This window comes from Phocoena phocoena, chromosome 1, assembly GCF_963924675.1.
Source record: "Phocoena phocoena chromosome 1, mPhoPho1.1, whole genome shotgun sequence".
Classification (NCBI taxonomy): domain Eukaryota; kingdom Metazoa; phylum Chordata; class Mammalia; order Artiodactyla; family Phocoenidae; genus Phocoena; species Phocoena phocoena.
The window spans coordinates 105,409,528-105,432,055 of record NC_089219.1 but is presented as its reverse complement, the minus strand read 5'-3'; the positions used below and the strand labels follow the sequence as shown (position 1 = coordinate 105,432,055).

The window sequence follows — 22,528 nt, the reverse complement described above, 5'->3', positions numbered from 1 at the left end:
GGACAAGACATTTCGCCATTGGATTGAACAAAACCTCCTGTCACTGGTAATGATTAAAGCAGTATGGCTATAATAACTATCCTACAGCCTCGTGACCTCCATATAAAGGGGTACGTGATAGAGCTGATCTCCTGGAATGGAGTATAAATGATCATTTAAAGAAGGAATCTGCTTGCCTCACTGGAGGGTGGGCTATTTTGCTTGATCGGTGAAAAGATGCAACATACTTTGATTAACAGGGAATCAGACTATATAGTAAGATGTACTTAGCATCTAACTGTACTGTGATTTCTCATTGATAATTCGGGATCTCGTCATACTGCAGGGTCATCACTTGGGAGATGAGCAGGTGCTATGGTTCAGAGGGCATGGCAGCAAGGATATGATGGGGTCCATGGGTCAGTGCTCGTTCCCACTCTACCACTAGGCACCCTTTGACTTTGGTCACATCTAGTGGAATCATAGGTCATGGAATGAGATGCTGGGAGGTCATTTTGTCTACATCTGTGCCTCACAGGAGCTAGGGATTATCATCTACATTTTAAAGACAAGGCCGTAGTTGCTCAGTAAGAGTACATTAAGGGTGCAACACGGGGGAGGTGTAGACGAATGAGAGGAGGAAATCCAGGTCTTCTCATGTCACTGCTCTGCTTCTGAGTCTCAGTTTCCTATCTTTAATGGGCTCTATAAGGTAAGTGAGGATTCAGCATGTGTTTAGCGCACAGGGAGAAATCTCTGTGAATGAGATGATTGATTAAATGTAGTACTGATCACTTCCATTTCTAAGTCACTTTGTAGCTTCCAAAGTGCTTTCATCTGCATTATTTTATCCTGCTGAGGACTCACGGAGTTGGGTAAGCCGTAGGATTCCGTAATCACTTTCCACGGATGCTTCAACTGAGACTCAGCAGGGTTCAGTGGCGTCCTCAAGGCCACACCAAGGTCAGAACCAGGACTCAAGCTCCTGCCTTCTGATTCTGAATCCGGGGTTTCTTCCACCATAGAACAATAGATAATGGACAGTTTACTCTATTTATCATTCACTTCAATGACAGCAGAGTCTTCAGCGTCACAACATGGTCAAAATAGACTGTGAGGGCAAGGAGGTTCGCGGTAGCAAACAAACTGAGCTCATCAAAATGTTCTCGCAGGCAGGCTTGGTTGCCGTGGCCTTTAGGAAAGCCTTGGCAGTCCTGCTGAGGACAGTGTCAGCTACTCACCTCGTCCAGCTTTCCCTGAGGAGCTGCCTCTTGGCTCCAGGGCCAGACGCAGGTGCTGCCCTAGAGGACACAGGGCAGGGGTGGGGGATGTGGAGGGAGAGGAAGATTCCTTCTGAGGTTTGGAGGTCATGGATCGAGAGCACACCCCTGGTGTGGGGACTGGACCGTGTGTCCCACAGCAGCAAGCTTGCTTGGTTTTGGCACACAGCAGGAGAAACAGCCTGGGGACCCCAGGATTCTTGCGCCACTGAGGTTTTTCTGAGGGGCAGGGAGAAGGACACTGAGAGAGTATGAAAGAATAAAAGTAGCCAGCCTAAAGGAAAAGCCCCATTTTCGTTCACTTAAAGATAATTTCTAATCTCCCTACTTCCCAAAATGATGTGTTATGAATTACAGTAAAAAAATTATACATGCATGTATATGTGGCTAAAATAAAGACAGATAGGAAATAAGGGCCCATACAGAGAAAGTTGGGGTGGTCCCATATGACCATTTAACAGTCCCAGAAAATGAAACCACTTTGTCTTCGTAAGGGAGACAAAGAATATATTTCTATCAGGATGCACCACTAGTATTCTGTGTCATATTCTTTTGAATATTTCTCCCACTGGAAATATCCAGCTAAGGGGAAATGCTTTACATTACAGCAGAAGAGAGCTTGGAAAATAGACAATTTTCCCACTTGAAGGAATCCTATTAAACCAGTGGTCCTTGTCCTTTTAAAGTCATAGATTCCTTTGAGAATTCCATGAATACCATACATCCGCTTCCCAGAAAAATGAAAGCTCCTACAAATTTAACTTATAATTTTAGGTCACCTATAAACCCCCAGAACCCATCCATTGACTTCAGGTTAATAACCTCTTCATTTAAAAAATTAGAAGTGTATCCCTAATTTCAGAAATGCTGTCATAATGGTTTTTAACACCCTTTACTCTTCTTACTGGTGCGACTTTATAGAATAAGAAACAATGCTGATAGGTTTTGTGGGAGTTTTATACACTTAAAAAAAAAACCCTCAGACTTCTATTTTTGTTTTAAAATTTTCATATATCTATATCTATATATATATATATATTTCATAACTGGAGCCATGTAGCAAGTACGGGGAAAAATTGTGCCTTGTTTCAACAATTTTGCTAATTTTTAGGCTGAAAGATGACAGGTGACTAGAACTTACCTTATGTTGAATTAAAATAAATATTTCTCTTAAAAAGTAAAAAAATTAAAAATTAGAAATTAACACTTTATGAAATAATTTTTCCTTTACAAACAGATTCACTGCATGCAGTTGAAATGATTGTAATTAAAATGTAGGTCTGTAGCCAGTGTCACACAAAATATTCTGATTTCTATGAAATTCCCTAGCCTATGACATTTGTATTTTACATGTATAATCATTGCACATTCACTTATAATTTTATCTCAGTCTTTTATTGGTTTCTTTTAAAGATGCTATATAGTGTGCATTCCATTGTAATTTATATCTGATAATGTGTAATATTTGGTATAATAAGGAAAATCTGCCTTCACTGTAAATCAATTTTGATTACATGTAGAATATGGTATATAAAGTAATACTTTAATATCTACAACAGCCCACACACCATCCATAAGATCTCATCCTCCAAACTTGTGAATTCTTGGAAAAAATTACTTCCACATGTTCCCAAAACTACTTAAGATTTTTGACTGGTTGGTGGTCTATTGATTCTAAATATCTGACCTGTCAAAACGCCATCTTTAAACTTTAGTGATGCATAGAGGCTTGGAATTAGCCAGGGCTGAATTTATTACAGAACAAAGGGAGGTGATGATTAACACACCCATTTGAGCAGTAGGGGGGAAAAATAATCCTTGAATGGATTAGATGCCCTGATCCTAAAACCACATTCTCTGAATGTTGGGTCCTTGCCCAGAAATGAGGAGAGGCCACAAACACTGATGCCTTTTAAATGACAGGGTATCTCCATGGGACTCTGGTCAGGGACACTGGGGCAGAGAGTTGAGGGTCAGTTGGGAAAAAAAAGCCTTTCTCTCTCCTGTGGTCTAGCAGAGTTGAGGACCCACGCCCACTCTGTGTGTAGTAACCCTCAAAGCCCACCCGATTAGTGTTATTTAATTATCAGTCTTCCTGCCTGGCGGAGATTATGTTAAACTGTAAATAAATTAAATTTTATTTTGTTAACCGCTAACCAGGGATCACTTATAAATTTTTTTGGACTCCAGTAGGCTACTTTCAGGACTGGCATAGAGCCTGTCGAGAAGATGATGTGAATTATTATGCACTGTCCCTAGAGGCCGAGTCCTAGGCTAGCTCTTTCTATTCACTGGCAGTATCTGCTAGATTCTGAGCGCTCCCAGGTTGTAATTCCAGGGAAATTTATCTTTGTAAGAGTAGTCCGTGAACAGAGCACTAAACCCATTTTCTGACTGCTTTTCTCTTTTTCCTCTGCCATGTCTTACAGGCTTTATAAAAAGTATGTATTTAAAAAAAAATAACATTGTATAATAATATTGATGGAGATTGACTCTCAGAGAGACTCCTCCAACAGATGGGTCCCCTACCTGAGGAGGAAACAGACCGTTAGGAAAGTCCTTCTGACCCCCATTCCCTGGGAGGAGGAGCCCTTGAATCACAGGCCCAGGTGCTCAGGAAATCTGTCACTCTGAGATGGGCCAGGACATGGTGCCGTGTCCAGAACTTCTAAATACAGTTCAGGCTGGGTCATCATGACAGATGCTGAACTGGCACCACTATGAGGACTGAAGTGGGAACTCTGACAGTGCTTAAATGCTGCGGCCCCTGGGCTTGAACTCTTCATGGGCTGGGATTGGGAGAGGCAGTGCAGAGCCTCATGGGGAGCAGGGTGGGAGCCACTTTGGCAAGGAAATCCTGCTGCCTCTGCGACACCACTACTCCTTCAGAAGGCAACCAACACCCAACAACATACCAGCTATTTTAGAAGCTGTCCGTTTCTGAATTGCTGGCACACTTGGAGGACACTCTTTCTTCAAAGGTCATTGGGACCGTTCAAGGTAGGTAGGCCTGGGGAGAAACAGAGGCATGCTATGGCCAAGGTGTTGGCTGAGGAATGAATGGAATTAAGTGACCTGGTCAAGATGGTTCGAGGAGTCAGGAATGGAGGTAGGAATATTGACTCCGGGATTCCCAAATCGGCTTTTACGTAGAAGACAGTGTTAGGCTGTTTTACCTTGCTCCACTCTCTTGGCTATCACCAAAATTCCCATCAGGTTAGACTCCTTTGACAACTCACTCTCCTCTGGGGAGGGCTTTGTAGGAAAAAAAGGAGGCAGGAGAGACACCTGGCAGGTGGACTTTTCCTGGAGGAGTCTGGGGACTTGGGATATGAGGGTAAGTTTCTGAGGTTGGCAAGCATCTTAAGCAGGGGATGGTGTATTGTAAGAACACAGACACTGCTATGAATACAATTAATCCAGAGTGTTTGTTTCACTCTTAATGCTTGCCCCCTGCCCCCAAAGTAGATTCATTTCTGTTGTTAAAGCATTTTATTTTAGGGTTTCTGAAGGTGGAGTGGATGGTGGTTGATTCAAGCTTTGGGGTAAGAAAGACCTGGATCCTTTTCTTCTCTCTGATGCTTCTGGGTGAGTGGCACTGGGCATGTTACCTTGACTAAGTCTCAGTAATCTCACCTGTCAAATAGGTTATAATGCGCAACTCTCAGGTCTCACCTTGAGGCTCTTGGGAGCCTCCCTCAGGCACTAGATCTTTTCTGTCTCCTCAATGTATATATTTTCCTTAGCCTGAGCCAGAGGGTGAGAGCTCTTGACAAGGTTGTCAATTTGGAGTCAGGGGATCCTGCAGCCCCCCAGCTCTTTTCTGTCTTTCGCACCTCTTGTGGAGCAGTGCCCTTGGGCTGCTTCTTCAGCCAAGGTTGATCTCTCTGCTTCTCTGTTGAAGGCTAGAATTTGCTCTCGGGGCCCCATTTCCTAACTGAAGATCCAGCCTACATCTTTTCTCAGTGGTCTACCCTGTTTTCTCTTCTTTCAGATTCTAGTCATTTTCCTTCTCAACTAGTATGGCAGCCATCATGAACCTGGAGTAGACCTACACAAAAACAGGCTTTCTTAGCTGGCATTTTTACTATTCCTTTGCTTTTCCCTCCTTCTGCCTTTCCACAATTTCTCCTTCTAACATATTCAATTCTGATAATTTTGCTTCAGGCCCTGAATTATTTTCTTCATTGTGTGATATTTTCCTATTCTACATTTAAAATTTTCTTTGTTGGGATTTGCTTTTCTCCTTTTGAAAGAACACAAACCTTCTTTCTCCCTCTCAAATGTGGATTGGCAAGTGATTGGGAAAAGATCTAACCCTGTGGCCACCTCCCTTTCCAAGTTATGGACAGAACTAACATTTAATATACTCCTACTGTGTGCCAGGGGCTTTACTGAGAGCCATGGGCATATCTGTTTTATGGAGGAAATTGGCTCAGGCAGGTTAAATCACTTGCCCAAAGTCATAAAGCTGGGTCTGTATGATTCTAAAGAAGGACCGTGCTGTTTCCCCCTCTTGGCTTCTCTGGAAACCCCACTTCATTGCAGACAGCAGGGCCGCTTGCTGTGTGGGGGTCTAGAGGGTGCAGCAGCTCTGTGTGCAGGAGTCATCCTGTTCCTGAAGGAGAAGGCATCTCTGCACCCCATCCCCTGCCAGGTAACACACACACACACACACACACACACACACACACACACACGAAAGCATCACCAGCTCCAGCACTTGTAGAAGGGCTTGCTCCTTTCCTCATTTTACCCTTGTGATCACAGGCACCTTTTCTTCTTAGGTTCACGTGGAGGAGAGTTAGTATTGAGAATTTTCTAGATGATAGACTGTGACTGCTACTCACAGAAGTGACCAAAGTCACTGAATTCATTTGATGCCCCTGAAAGATTTCAGGTTAGACCTTGCCAACTCACGGTCATGGAAGGAAAAGCTAGTGGGATTCCAATAGCTTAGATTATGTGTAGAGGTGACCCTGTTGGGATTTTGTTGGGAACACAGAGTTCAATTAAAACACCTCATTACTAGGGATATAGTGGTCTCCTGAAGAGGATCAGAAGAATAGCATTCAAGATTCTTGATGTGGCTCCAGCCTTCTTCTCTGGCCACATTTCTTCTCTTGCTTTCCTAAACATACAGCGTTTCATTCATTCATTCATTTAACAAAACCAACATTTTACTGAGTGCATGATAGGTGCCAGACACTGTCCCAGGTGCTGAGGATACAAGAGGAATCACACAGATGTGGTCTCAATTACTTGCTGTTCTCTAGACCTGCTTGGTAGACTTTATTCCTGTGCCTCTGCCATAAAATTCCCTTTTCCTGGAAGATCTTTCTCCTCCTTTCCCATCTCTTCCTTTTCATCTTGCACACATCTCTCCATTAGGTCCAGAAAAGACCACCGGGCGGGAAGAAGTTCTTCTCACCTCTAAACCCCCATAGCATTTTGTTGATACTCCTTTTAGATCATACATGAAAATTAGCATTCATATATCCCTTTTACTACTGATAAAGTATTTACGTAAACACACAGACACACACTTTGTTAGTGATTCATAAAAATTTCACAAAGTAGGTACTAATGATACCCTCATTTTGCAAATGATAAAACTAAGGCTCAAAGAGGTTAAGTGACTTGTTCAAGATTAGACAGTTGGAAAAAGAAGAGATGAACTTTAGAACTTGGTCTTTTGAATTACAGTTCCTCAGCATGCTCTATGCCATGCTGGATTTTGACTCTTCTACTTTTATTAGATTATTTATTAACCTGTCCTGTCTCCTAAGTGATTTTGTAAGTTCCTGAGGATGTAGGAGCGTATCTTATTTAATTTTGTGCCCCTCACATTACCTAACACATTGCCAGGCTCAGGCTAGATAATCAACTAGTATTTGTTGAAAAAATAAATAATTGATTGAATGGATGAATTCTGAAAATTACTGGAGAAGTTGTTATGTTTGCCAGCCATTTAGCTCTTTTGTTCATCAAACAGATGGTTCTTTATGTTTGGCTTGATAGGTAGGGGAGATTTTATTTATTGATTTTTAACGTTTTTATTGGAGTATAATTGCTTTACAATGGTGCGTTAGTTTCTGCTTTATAACAAAGTAGTTGGGGAGATTTTAAACTCAGTGTAGCTGGTGGTGTCCTGAGCGTAATTTGAAGGGTATTGCATGTTCCTGGCTATACTCGAATGTCTATCCTACTTACATGTTTGACATTGCCACCTCCAAGGGCACTGTCTCCTGAAGTCATAGTTAAATTACACTTGTTCCTTGGAAACTGGCTGCTTAGTTCTTCCCCTTTAGCATATTAGCATGGGTTTATTTATTTATTGGTGCTCAGTGAGAATATCCTAACACAATATAAGGCAAGTTCTTCCAGGGCCTTTGGGGGAAGGCCTCCTTTTCACATCATGGAAATTAAAAGACCACTGTGGCAAACATCTGATGGTGTTAATGGTAGTGGCTGCTGTGACGATGGGGGTGGGGGTGGGAGGTTGGGAGTAGCTGTGGTTGCAAAGAGCAAATAAGCACCGGCTTAGGAATGAGCTAATGTGTCAATTCACTCAGAAAAAATGCCAAGAGCTTTGTGAAGGGGCTTGTGTTGACAGCTCCTGGCCTAAAATTTACTGGTAAATCTTGAAGACCACCCAGTCCATCAGGATCAACTTTTGGAGGACCTCTGGGGCAAGAGGTATTTAGATCTGAATATTGCCACGTGGCTTCTGACCAATTTTTGACTATTCCATTTATGCATTTTCTGTGCTTTCATCAAGAATGTTTTCTGAACCAAAAGTTGGTCTCAAAACTTTTAATTTTATGGGGAGGATGAAATAAAATATTTGAAATTAGGATTGTTCTAGAAAATCCAGGACCCATATTTGTCCTTATTTTTTCTTGGCCTTCCCGACTACCTTGATCATTGGCATATAATCTTATCTGTTAATTTAGCACTTTACTGTTTATAAAGTGCTTTCATATATATAATTATCAGTTGATTTCTCCTCAAGTACAGATATATATTTAGTACTATCAAACACTTCTGTGCCCTGAACTCTTGACTTAAGCCTGTGTAAACCAAATTATGTACAAGTAGGAACTACTTCAGCTGCCTTTTCTTGTCTCTCAATGCTGTCATTACACACTTCTCAAAGTCCAGACATCTTCCAAGTACTTTCTAACATTATTTTTCTTATGCTCTAGGCTGAAGCAAAAGAGTGATTTGACGCTGACAGTGATCTTCAGTGATCTCTCTGTCACATTTGTATCTTTTACATGGGGGTGCTGGGAACAGGAAGTGAAATGCAACAAAAGAGGGCCTTTTACATTTGTTCTTACTTGTTAAATAATGTTAAGTTAGTGAAGAGGCCTAAAATATTCCTGAACTTAACTGCTCTGCTACTATGAAAGGTAAATTCCCATCTGACCTGGCTTTGAATTTTCTGTTTTCCCCAAATAACTGATAATGTTTTAGTTTCCATAGAGCTATCTTCTGACCGAGCAGCCTGAACGTGAGCTCTGCATTTCCAAGTTCAGAGTGGGAAGCACAGAACTGTGCAGGTCTAGTTCTAAAACCTGGGCAACAGTTGACGGTGGAAAGAGCATCACCTCTAGTGTCAGACTAAGTCAAATCCCACTCTGACACCTCCTAGTTATATAATGTGAGAAAAGCTTTTTCATCTGCCAGACCTCAGCTTTCTCACTTATAAAGTGGCAGCAATAATGCCTACTTCATAGGGTTTTCTGTGAAAATTGCATGAGGCTTAAATATAAATGTATATAAACTATTTAGTGTAGTGCCTGTTATTTCTCTTCTTTTGTTTGCTTCCACCTTCAAAGCAAGCTGGAGCACTAGAGGCTGAACCTTTAATGACATTGAGCCTTCGTTTGATCCACAAGAAATAGATGTAGAAATGCCTGCCGCCACTTCTTTGCAAAGCCTCTTTAAAAGGCTTAGATCTCAGGGATGACGTTGGGTCCTTGCCTGTGGTCTGTATGTCAGTGAGAGAGGCGCTGGTTGTCAGGTGGAGAGTGCTTTAGGCAGCTGAAGGATATGTGCTCTCAGTCTCCCTAATTGGATTATTGGCATGGGAATTGCAGGCTTCAGGTTACCACCCCCCTTTTTCCCAAATAGAACTTGGAGGGCATGGAGGGCTCAGAGACTTCATTCCATTACTAAAGTCATCTAACAGGCTCATTTGAGTGTTTGCTATCATCATAATTTTAGTTTAATCCAACCTGGGTTATAGTTCATTCCCTTGAAGCTCTGGACTGGGTATCAAATGTGGGCTCAGTGCGTACTCAGGTCAGTGCCAAATGCTCTGCTTCTGCTGTATTTAGAATTACTCTATGAAAAGTTTCATCACCAGATTTTGCTAAGCTATCTGATAAAATCTGATGTCCCAGAACCAATTTCCACCGCAGAGGTCCTCTGGGAATAAGAATTTACTTGAGCCTGGTACAGAGAGTGCTACCTGGGTTATAGCTTCTGATGTCTCCTATGGTGTGAATGGGAGCCCTGAGATGACTGTGGGTGGGTCTTGGTTTTAGAGACTTTGGGACTTAAGAAGTAGGCCAAGGAGTGGTTGCCCTGCCAGTATCAGTTAGGGGGCACCACTCAATGTAGTCATGTCCCAGTTATTGGCAGAAACAAAAACAAGAACGATTGTTTGATTATCATCTGGTTTGGGTCTTTCTCTTTTAATTGTTTCAAGCTATTTTCTCCCTTGGGTAAAATATGACAGCTGAGGTCCAGTCTCATGGAAGTGGCTTGTGCATCTAATCTCAGAAAATTCAGCATCTCTTATCTGACTCTGCAGTAGTCTTCTACCACCCATCTTCCACATTGAAACCAGGCTATCGTGTATCATTCATTCAGGAGATGTGGCAAAGCATGAAACTCAGTTTATGGAATTCATAGTCTAGAAGGGAAGACCGAACCATCATCACCTACATTTAAAAGAAAACTTTGGTATAAAGAAAATAAAGTCTAAACTCCGTATTATGACACACACATTTTTCCTAAAATATAAACTCCACGTGGCCAGGGATTTTTGTTTTTTCCCTGATGATGTCTCAAGAATCTAGAAAAGTGATTGGCACATACTAAATGTTAAATAAGTTGTTGTATAATTGCGTTGAGCCTGATTTTCCAACTTATCTCTTATCTCACCTCCCCTCTTCCCTTATGTATTTTAAGCTCTGGCCATATCTGTGTGCTTGTAATTTTCTAAAAATGACAAGTTCTTACTTATGCTATTCCCAGTACCTGAGATTCTGTCCCCATAGTTTCTTTGCTTGCTCATATTAAACTCATATAAAGCGCATATAGATTTCAAGCCCACTCTCAAATGTCACCTCGTGACATCTTCTCGATCCTCTTGTCCATTGGCTTGTTTGCTCTTCAAAGCTCCTGGTAGCGCTTTGCTCCTATACATCTGCCAGAGCACCTATCACAGTCCATCTTCTTTAACAGTTTCTGTATCCTTCCTACAAGATTGTTAGCTCCTTCAGAGTAAGAACCTGTTGTGTCTGTCTTCCCACATGAATACACAACCTGATCTATACAAAGCAGAAATGTTTGGTGGAATAAAAATGGAATTAAAGGGCTTCCCTGGTGGTGCAGTGCTTGAGAATCTGCCTGCTAATGCAGGGGACAGGGGTTCGAGCCCTGGTCTGGGAGAATCCCACATGCCGCGGAGCAACGGGGCCCGTGAGCCACAACCGCTGAGCCTGTGCGTCTGGAGCCTGTGCTCCGCGACAAGAGAGGCCGCGACAGTGAGAGGCCCGCGCACCTCCATGAAGAGTGGCCCCCGCTTGCTGCAACTGGAGAAAGCCCTCGCACAAAAATGAAGACCCAACACAGCCAAAATAAATAAATTAATTCATAAACTCCTACCCCCAACATCTTCTTCAAAAAAAAGAAATTACATATAATTTCACATGCCTGCAATCCTTAGGAGGTAGAACCGATGCAATTTGGATTTGGCTGTCAATAATATTTGAAATGGAGAGAATAATAATAACTCTTAGAGTTGCTCTATTAAATGATGGTATGTATGTAAGGTCTTAGCAGAGTGCCAGTAAGTGCTCAATACATGTTGACTATTAACTCTTTGGTTGGGATCGTTGTTGAGAGCTTGTATTCGTCTCACTGTCCAAAGTCACTGACATTGTTATCAGCAGAACCATTAGATTCTGTCTTTATCACACAGATATAAATGTGATTTTTGAGAAGGAAGGTATCTTTTCCTTGACCCTAATAGTAAAGTAAGGAAATACTAAAGATAAGGAAACTGAGGGTTGGTGAAATGAGGTGACTTTCCAAGACCCCACTCTTGGTGGGTAGCAGAGCCCTAAAAGTAAATGTGCCTTGTTACCTGTAGTAAAAAAATGATTCCTTAAAATTATTAGTTAAGTGGAGATGAAAATCACCTGGCAGACTGTGAAATATGTTCTAATAACGTCTAATTTTTTTAAAAAAATTTATTTATTTTGGTGCGCCGGGTCTTAGTTGCAGCAGGCAGGATCCTTTAGTGGCGGCATGTGGGATCTTTTAGTTGTAGCATGCGGACTCTTAGGTGAGGCATGCATGGGGGATCTAGTTCCCCGAATAGGGATCGCACCCAGGCCCCCTGCATTGGGAGCGTGGAGTCCTACCCCCTGGACCACCAGGGAAGTCCCCTAATGTTGAAATGAAGTCAGAGAACATATAACTCAGGCTTTTTCTATACATGTCAACCAAATCAGCTTATCGTGGTTGGGTTGCTGCTGTTAGACTTGGTGGTCTTTAAGCTGTACTACGAATCCATCCGTTAAACATTAAACTTAAAAGAGACTTTATAGCGGCCCTAATTAAATGTGCATGTGCTGTGCTATAAAGATCAAGGAAAATAGGGACCAGAATAGTTATGTGACTTGGCCAAGATCAAACATGTTAAGCTATTTCAGTTGTAAGGATGGCCAAAACAGTTGAAGGGTCTTACAGAATTGCTGACTGCTTTGGCCAGGGATGAATGTAGTAGGATCTTGGGGAGACGTGATCGTTGATTCAGGAGGCAGGAGACCTACTTTGTAGGCCATGTGGTTTTCAATTTTTCTTAGTCTCAGTTTCCTCATCCACAAAATGGACATAAAAATATAGGCCATGTCTAGCTCATCCAATGGAAGGATATATTAGGTAATATGTAAAATATAAATTAAGAAACTATTTTATTATTGCTACTATTTTGTATGAGTTGAGAACTGAAATTCTCTCTAAGCTAAACTCAACTTTCTCTGGGAACTTAGCGTTAACCGTATCCATTTTCTCAATGTGAAATAGGTCAGAGATAGAAAATGAGTGACACAGCGAACGGATGGTCAGATTCTCCTTCTTAGAGATTTTTTTTGGGATGGTAATAGATATGTTAGTTTGACCCTATGAGTCGGTCACATGGTATTCTCCAGTGACTTGTAGCTGGCTTAGCGCAGGTTCCCAAAGTTTTCTTCTTTAACTTCCTTAGTTATGTATAACTTTATCATTTATGTTCTGACTTACTAAAACTTTCCTTGTTAAAATACTACTCCCAAGAGACGTCTGATGGCCAAGACATCTTTCCAGGTCATTCAAATGAGTTCCTAGTGGTTATTTTTTGAAGACAGGAAGTCACAAATTGCCAAGAATGAAAAAACCTTGAAAACACAGAGGTGTTTTCTGATCTTCAAAAGACTGATTATATTTCTGAATGGATGACCTGATCTGATTGAAATAACCCACCCGCTCTGTATGCATTTCTTACATTTATGACTTAGGTAACTTGGTTATACATTCTGATTAATAGCTGAAATAATTGATCTGTTTAGCCAAAATATTTTATATAACTATGATTTAGAAATATATTTTACAAAGAATTAAACTTTATTTTTACCTGGGCTGTTGATGTGGACTCTGAGATTACTATTTGAAGGGTATTGTAGAGTAGTTTATGTCACAGGTAACCCTCATTACTCTAGGGGTTCAAAACAAACTATATAAAATATAATACTAATTTTGTTTCCAACCTATGGAAGTTAAGAAACAATCAGGAATGGAAAATTACATGATACATTCGTGTGACTGAAAATGAGGGCTGGTGCCTGCATTCTGTATATAAAAGTCACTTGGACTCTATTTTGTGAGGGAGTGAGAGTAGAGGAGCACAGAGTATTTCCAGGGAAACAAATAGCTGTCTCTGAAAATCCTCTTCATGGGAAAATACTGCCTATGCCTCCACATCTTGTCCATTTCTTTATTAGTAACCATGAGTTCCCCAGGAATGTTCCAGCCCTCTCAGATCCCTCTGTTTTCTGAATTCCTATGAGACATACAGGAAAATGTGTAATGGTGTGGAAAACTGCATGGTAGTATTTGTCTTGGTCTCTGATTATTTGCGAATGCTCCCAGTTTCCACTTGTACTGTAAATACCTTTAAGAGGAGCCCCATTGTGTACTTTGATATTTCCCAGAATCTAGCACAGTGCTGGGCACATAGTAAGCACTCAGTAGATGCATAATTAATCAACACTAACTGGGAAATTTCCCAAGGTCTGGATTCTGTTTCAAATTATCTGAATGGTATCTCATATAGGGCCACATGCTGATAGGTGCTTATTGATGGGTTTGATTGAAACTATAAACAGAATACTAACTCAATTCTTTAACTCCTATGATAATGTGAATGTGAGCTCCCAGTCTTTTTTCTCATTTAACTTGTCTTTCCCAGACAGTTTTAAATTTGATGCTTCTACAGTTTTTTAAACTCCAACTTATCAATTAATTCTTTCACAAATCATGGTTTTGGTGTTTTACCTAAAAAAAAAAAAATGAACAACTAACAATCTATATTACAAATGATTGGCCATTGAGTTACTTAGAACTAAACTATACAATTTGTATAATGATCTTTGAAAAGGATTATCTCTTTTGACTTATTTACATGTTATTTTGGACTTTTTCCTAAATAAAAGTTTTTAAGTAGAAGAAAAATATTTTTGATGCTTCTAATTGGGGCCACCTGGGTTATCACTGAAAATTGCATTAGGAAGGAGTCTTACATTCTTTAAGCCATTGGAGGTGGAAGAGATTATAAGAGATTTCAGTTCAATCCTTTTAATTGTACTATGAAGAAATAGGTCCATTGCGGCTAAGTGACTTGTCCAAGGTTATTCATCAATCCATTTAATGTTACATTTTGAGTACCTGTTTGTTTGTTTGTTTTTTTGCGGTACGCGGGCCTCACACTGTTGTGGCCTCTCCCGCTGCGGAGCACAGGCTCCGGACGCGCAGGCTCAGCGGCCATGGCTCACGGGCCCAGCCGCTCGGCGGCATGTGGGATCCTCCCAGACCGAGGCACGAACCCGTGTCCCCAGCATCGGCAGGCGGACTCTCAACCACTGTGCCACCAGGGAAGCCCTGAGTACCTGTTTTATTCCAGATGACATAAGAGAGTTAAGAGCAGTCTCTTACTTCCTAAATCTCCAGCCACAGTTCCCATTCCAATCCTAACCTCAAGTTGGCTACCTTAAAAATATTATCACTTAGTGCAGTGATATCTTTCCTTTCCTTTCCCCCTTCCTAAACACACATTGGAGAAATTATATGTCCAAAATTTTTGCTGGGCCATGCCTGTTTCCAACTGTTTCATAACCGTAGCACTTTATGGTAAGGAGATTTCATAACACTTTGCTTCCAAAGGTAGGACAAGACTATTTTTTAAAAATCTTGCTTCAGGAAGTTCTTGAAAAATTCCCAATTTTAGTGATAAGTGAGGAGCCCTTGGCATATCGCAGAAACAAAATGGGATTTGGGAATCCATGTCTCAAGGGATCAGATTACTGTGTTTGGAGAGTGTGTGAGGACATCATGGCTCTGCTACCGAAAAGCAGATAGCATCAGGCTGGGATAGAGCCTGATTGTCACCCAACAGCGCTCACCTTAGAAAAGCAGCTCCACTTTTCTGTACTTGAAGGAGACAAATATTAGCTCCTGTTCAGTCCAAGATATAAAATGATATGCTTATACATGTAGTATCTAGTCATATAACTTTTTAATGTTTTTGATGAAGATGGTGACTGGACCAGTGATCATGGATAAACTAAAGATTTGGGGCAGAGACTTCCGTGTTATTTAGGAGCTTGGTTCAGTTCTGCAGTGTGCTGAATGTCTTCAGCAGTGATGCTGCCCGGGTTTAAGAGAGGAGCACACTAGGGCTAGAAGAAAAGAAAATTAAAGGTGTCATGAGAGGGGTTGTTCACAGGCCTAGAAACCTGCTCCAGTTAGTGAGGATGGCTTTCTGTCCCAGCCTCCTTCCATCCTGCTAGTGTCAAGGACTGGTACCCAAGAGGTCCTGACCTTTGACAGCATTGAAAAGCCAGTTGTCAGAGTAAGACATCATTGTTTTCAACCTTTCTTTATGTATGTATTTAATTATGGGGGAAGCAATCAGAATCCTAGGTGAGTGAGAGAAATAGGTTCTTAGGCTTGGCTTGCAGTATCGTGTGACATAAGGAAACTGTACTAGCTAATCCAAGTTTGGAAAATATTAGGAGATAAAGTTCTTGGCATAGGGCCTCTAAAAGTAAAAAATCTGAAAAATTACAGAAAATTCTCTAGTAGATCTGACTCTAGGCTTCTCCATCTGTCTACATCCCCCCTGCCTCCCCACCCGCCCCACCACCACCAGCCCCCTCTTCATGAGAACAGAAGACGAAAGAGGAAAGGACCATCTGGCCCAGCATGCCAGCTTTTTATTTGGTTGCTCTCAATCCTACCTTCCTGTTTGGATCAACCCTCCCCTCTGCCCATACTTCAGAAACCAATCAAGGTGTCTCCTAAACTCATTTATTCCCTTTGTTTCAACCACCTTCTTGGGTAACTTTTTCCATATGCTTACATCCTTGCCTCACAACAGACTTTTTTTTTTTCATCCAAAATGACCTGATTAGACTTAGGAAAAGCCATTTACTCAACTATACAACAAAGTGTTTCTAAAGATCCCAAATAACTTTTCATTACTTTTGATGACCAGGATATATAAATGGAGGAAAACTCAATGTGTTTAAAAATAACTGACTGAAGGACAGTGATGCTGAGTGGTATGGAATTAAAGAACACATTGTTGTTAGCGTTGAATCTTTTACCCCAAGTTAAATGGTCTAATCTAGATTTGCAGCTATAGTCTGTGATTATTATTATTTTTAAAATTTGGCATTTGTCTATTTTGTTGCTCCAGTTTGGCTTCATTCCCTTCAACATGGTGACATTAGTACTCTTTATGTTGCCTATTGTGGACCAATTTTCTTCAGCTGTTGCTAAAACTTACTAAAATGCCAGATGTCATGTTGGAAACACGAAACCTGAAAGAAGGTCATAAATCACAAAAACAAACCATAAAAAAAAAAAAAATAAAATACGCTGAGTGCTGTGCTCTGGAGCTTCCCAGCTTTAAGTCTCCTTTTGTTCACCCCTCTCCCCACCCCATCGAGCTCCCTACCCTGCATCCATCTTTTAGGGCCAGGGGTGTGGAGGGAGCTCAGCAGTTTCTCACCTAAGTCTTGACTGTTTGTTTTGCAGATTCCGAGCAGAGCACTGGTTCAGACTCTGAGGTGATCACTGAGCGGTCTTCCTGCTCCTTTGACACTCACACTGACCTGGGCCCTGGTGCTGCAGGCCCTGTGCCTGCTGCCATGTCTTCCATGGAGGAGATTCAGGTGGAGCTGCAGTGTGCTGACCTCTGGAAGAGGTTCCATGACATTGGAACCGAGATGATCATCACCAAAGCAGGCAGGTAAGGACAAGTTCCTTTGCAGAGCCACATTCGAAGAACAGGAAAACAAATGTAGGAGCTGTTACATTTTTCTTTTCACTTATTTGTGGTAGTAGCATTGGTGCAGCCAAAGCAACTCACACTCACTTTTCAGCATTTGGATGTCTTGATAAAGTGCTTTTCTTGTGTTTACTGTGATTTTGCTATTTTCCTCCAAGGACCACTCAAACCTAAATCGCCTCTGACCTCACAAACATTTTCTGCCTGCAAATGTATTCCAGCTAATACTGGAGATCCATGGTGCATAACAGTCAAACAATAGATTTCCAAAGCAAGTGTTACTTCACCAACCAATGTTTTCAAGAGAAAAAGCTTGCATCTTCTAAGGCATTTAAATCAGTCAGGTATTTTTGTAAGAATTTTGTTTTTGGTAAAATTTGGGCTTGGTGCATTTTTGGAGCCCTGCGGATTGATCCATTGTGTTTTATAGTTGGCTTGAAATGTGATTACTTTAATGGGACCTGGTGGAAACTCTTGCAAAATGATTTATGTAAGGATGATAAAAGTTTTAAAAACACAGCATCTCTTGAAATAAACAGTTAATTAAGCTACTCCTTTATTGGTATCTTTAAATTTTTCATGGTTAGGTATCTGTTTTGTGCTGGATATTCAACATGTATTTCATTATTTAAACTTCACAGGAATCCTATGAGGTAGGATGTGATAATTCCATATATGGATGAGGATGCAAAAGCTGGAAGAGGTTAATTAACTTGACTAAGGCCACACAGGTAGTAAAGGGCAGCTCCAGAATTCTACACAAATCTGTTTGGCTCCAAAACAATTGTCTCAACTGTTTGTAAGTCTGCACTGTTAAGAAATGTTTATAGCTTTTGCCCCTTGGATTTAAAATGAAAATGATTTAAATCAAAATAAATTTGGACTGAGTTTATTAGTATATAGGAATAGTTCACTGAAATTAAAATAATGATAGTGCTTTCATATTTACAAAGTGAACCCACTGTCTCACATCACAGAGACCAGAAAGACTCACCTCATTGATCATAAGCTGTCTTCATGCACATAGACGTTTAAAGTAAAAGCATAGTTTGATTGGGTCTAGTTCACTTGAATGCACGTAGAGAAACCTCTCAATACAATAATATATCACAAAAAGGTGAGCTTAAAATGAACCTGAAGTCTTATTCATTTTCATCCTCCTCTGTAAACCCTCTTCCTTCTTTAAGTTTTAGTAGAGAATAAAACCATTAAAAAGCTCCTTAGGAGGAGCAATTTTGAAGGAGAATTACTTTTCGGAATTTCTTGTTTTTAAAATTGAAGTAGAGTTGATTTACAATGTTGTGTTAATTTCTGCTGTACAGCAAAGTAATTCAGTTATACACACACACACACACACACACACACACACACACACACATATACACATTATTTTTTATATTCTTTTTCATTATGGTTTATCACAGGATAGTGAGTATAGTTCCCTGTGCTATACAGTAGGACCTTGTTGTTTATCCAGAATCACTTTCAAAAACCATCTCTTTATTGTTACTTGTGTTTCAGTCTACATCTTTTTTTTTTTTTTTTCAGTCTACATCTTGAGTCTACATTTTGAGATATGACTTGGAAAGAAACAGCAATTCAAGGAAAAAGTGTTTACTCTTTTTCTTAGTTTTTGGCAAGGGCATTGGTTTGGTGAGAGGGGAAATATTACTTTTTTTGTCTGTAAGATTTTCCAGTTTTTATTTTGGGTCTTTACTTACTACTATTATGTCTGTGTATTTTAGTCACTTTTGTTCCTGATATCATTCCCTTGTTCCCTGCACTTCAGTGAATTCAGTTTACCTGAGCACCTCCTTGACAATTCTCCTGTGACCTCATTTCATGATTTTCTGCAATGTTTACTTTTCCATATCTCTGCCTTCACAAATTCATGTTGATACCTGAATATATCCAGAGATTCCCAGCACAGACATACAGTTTGTTCTTTAATCATATCCCTTTATTTAGGTTTAGAAACTACATTCATTGCTTCCATATTGGAGTGCCTCAGCTGTTGCTGTTGCTACCAGTAGCTCTGCTCAAGTAATTCCAGAACCACTCAGAAACATGCAAAGAAGTCTTCCTCTTCTGTGAATTTTTTTCATTCCCTCCCCATCCTCCAAGTTGATTCTTTCCTTTTCACTTCATTTTTCTTCCTATGCAGTGTCTTTTTCAGTTTTAACTCCAATTTCCATTTTCTTTCTTTCTTTTTTTTTTTTTTTGTGGTACGCGGGCCTCTCACTGTTGTGGTCTCTCCCATTGCGGAGCACAGGCTCCGGACGCGCAGGCTCAGCGGCCATGGCTCATGGGCCCAGCCGCTCCGTGGCATGTGGGATCTTCCTGGACCGGGGCACGAACCCGCGTCCCCTGCATCGGCAGGCGGACTCTCAACCACTGTGCCACCAGGGAAGCCCCAATTTCCATTTTCTTAGTTACTGTTAGTTATGTATGACTCGCTGTTCTTTTTCCCTCTCAGAAGATCTTAGTCACCACCTACTTCTTCTCACATCCCAAAGTATAATCCCGTTGATTCAGAACTACTGTAGTCTACAGAGCCCTCAATCTTTGAATGCACCAACAAAACCTGCATGATCAGCACCATGGACAGAGGTGTTGGTAGGGATGAACGGGTTTGGAAGTCAAAAGAATTGGCCTAAATTTAGGCATAAAATTAAAACCAAACACATCTCATTTTATGAATATGAAAGATTAGTTTTTCTCTAGGATGTTATGACATTACCTGATATTCTGTGCCAAAATACTGACAAAAAGAAAGAGCAACTTTGGTCAGATTTTAAGAATTGTCAGAGAATGTTAAAGCAAAAGGTCACCTTAAGGATTATTTAGTTCCTTTCCTCTGTTTTATAGATGGTGAGGTTACATGGCTTATCCAGAGCCACACAGCTCATTCATTTTAGAACCTGAGTTCTGAAAAGAGACAGGTAGCTTCTCTACTCAATGTCATATAAGTGTTTCAGACAAAACAGGTATTGACTTTAAAAACACCTTAACCCCTTTTTTTTAAAGTCATCAAGAAAATAAATTTATCTCTTTCAATGTAATGCAGCCTCTTTAGATGGCTGAGAGGAACCACATTTTCGTATCTCAGATAGCAAGGGAGAGGACTTTCCATCCCCGGCAAGATGCTCTCCAAATATTTATATATACAGGGCAATCACAGATCATTGTTATTATGTCGGGAATTAATGATCTATATATACATGTATAGACCAAGGTTCCCAAATTTTTGGAAAGAGTTAATGTGAGTCAAAGTGCCTCACCTATAGTGAATGTTAGATTTAGTCATTATGAGCAACCCACCATCAAACTTCATTAGCCAACCATAAGACTAAAATATAAGGCTTTGGGGACTTCCCTGGTGGCACAGTGGTTAAGAATCCGCCTGCCAATGCAGGGGACACAGGTTCAATCCCTGGTCCGGGAAGATTCCCACATGCGGCAGAGCAACTAAGCCTGTGCGCCACAACTACTGAGCCTGTGCTCTGGAGCCGGCGAGCCACAGCTACTGAGCCCATGTGCTGCAACTACTGAAGCCTGCATGCCCTAGAGCCCATGCTCTGCAACTGCAGCAAGAGAAGACACTGCAATGAGAAGCTTGCGCACCGCCAATGAGGCGTAGCCCCCGCTCGCACCAACTAGAGAAAGCCTGTGCCCAGCAACAAAGACCAAACGCAGCCAAAAATAAATAAATAATTTTAAAATAAAATAAAATATAAGGCTTTCTAATTAAGCTTGTGAGGGTAGAGAAAGAAAATCTAAAATGATATACCAATAGAAGCTTCTGAAAAGTTATGAAGTGGGAAAGAATTGGTAATATATTATTCTTTGTAAATATTTAAGAATTAGCCATCATCCCTGTTGAAGGTCTGTGGTCCCTCTGTGCTTTCCCCCCAAATATGATTATGATGTCACCAACCAATTACCAGAGGATATTTGCTTTTTGAGTTGTTTCTGTTGAGTAGTAGAGCATGTGACTAGCACAGAAAGCCTGTCATGTAAACAACCAGTGCACATTAGCAAGATGGCTGTCTGGGGTCAGGGTATGGTCTATGGCCGTGAAATGGAGCAAAGCCAATTAGGCCATATGTGAATCAAGCCTGTGACCTTGACCTCATTAGCACCATGCTCTGCCCGGCTCAACTAACTGGCCCCAGATGGTTAACCTTAATGCAGCATTTTGTGTACAAGTATTCTAGAGCACATTCAGGGCAATCCAAATTTTTGAACCAAGCACTTCTTATGTCTGTTTCCTAAATTCACGACATGCAAAAGAGTTTGATGTTTTTCTTCTTTCTTACGGTTAAAGAAGAAGGGTGAATTTTGTTTTAGTCTCCTTGAAACTCAATACCTCTTTGGGGCTGCTCCCTCTTCTCCTCTTCAATTATGAGAGTAGTTGTAAAGTGTCATATCCTGACCTCGCTTGCTTTGGCAAGTTTAACAAGCCATTGTGGTAGAAACGAGGTATTGCCCAGAGGCCACTAGAATTCATTTGGTATTTGCTCCCTATTCTGCGGTGTCCTTCCTCTGACAGACACGTTGACAGCCTGAGAACTTGCAGAAATTTTTCTACAGCTTTATGCATAAAAATAAAAAGACTTTGGTGGTCCTTCATTTGGGAACTGGTAGCACATTCCTTTTTTTCTTCTTTTCTTGAGATATTATTTTTAGAGTGGTCATTTTCAAATAGACTCAATCAGAAAATATTTCATGATTACTACAATCAACTGTAACAAGCTACTTGGGGAATAAGAAGAATATAATTTTTCAAGTATATTAAGTATAAGAGTATAAGTATATTTAAGAGTGTTATAGTCTAATAGGAAATGTATATACACACATTCTATCTATCTATGTATCTCTCGTCTATCCATCTATCTCACATTAAAGATTAACTAATACTATAAAACAAGTTATGGTATGAGGTCTTTGAGTGTATGAATAATCAAACAGTTCAATTTAAGTTAAGAAGAGGTGTTATTTCAGCAATGTAACTCATCAGCATATTTGACAGTGATCATTTCCAAAGTGAAAAAAAACAGCCAACTTTGAGAATTAGAGGATATGGGACTTTGTGTGCTTAGCATTCTATTAAGAGACTCATCAAGCTTTTACTCTTGCTACTTCTCCCCCTCTGACTGCTGAGCTTCCTACGTTATTCCCATCCACAGGAGGATGTTTCCTGCCATGAGAGTGAAGATCACTGGCCTGGATCCACACCAGCAGTACTACATAGCAATGGACATTGTACCTGTGGACAATAAAAGATACAGGTAAGGATGACTCTGAGATGTGGAACTGTGGGCATCACCAGTATCCCAGGATGGTTCTCTAAACTCATTAGATGAAGCATTTTAACAGTGCACTGTACAATGTACTGGATGAGGAACAAGGATGGAGG

The 22,528-nt window shown here is 40.7% G+C and overlaps 1 protein-coding gene across 1 annotated transcript in view; it reads left to right on the top strand.

The window, feature by feature from the left end:
* Positions 1–22,528, top strand: part of TBX15 (T-box transcription factor 15) — a 99,503-nt gene that overhangs the window by 41,393 nt on the left and 35,582 nt on the right. The window contains exons 2-3 of the mRNA XM_065883802.1: positions 16,857–17,070; positions 22,299–22,400. Of these exons, the coding sequence (XP_065739874.1) occupies positions 16,857–17,070; positions 22,299–22,400 (316 nt within the window). The remainder of the gene's footprint in view (positions 1–16,856; positions 17,071–22,298; positions 22,401–22,528) is intronic.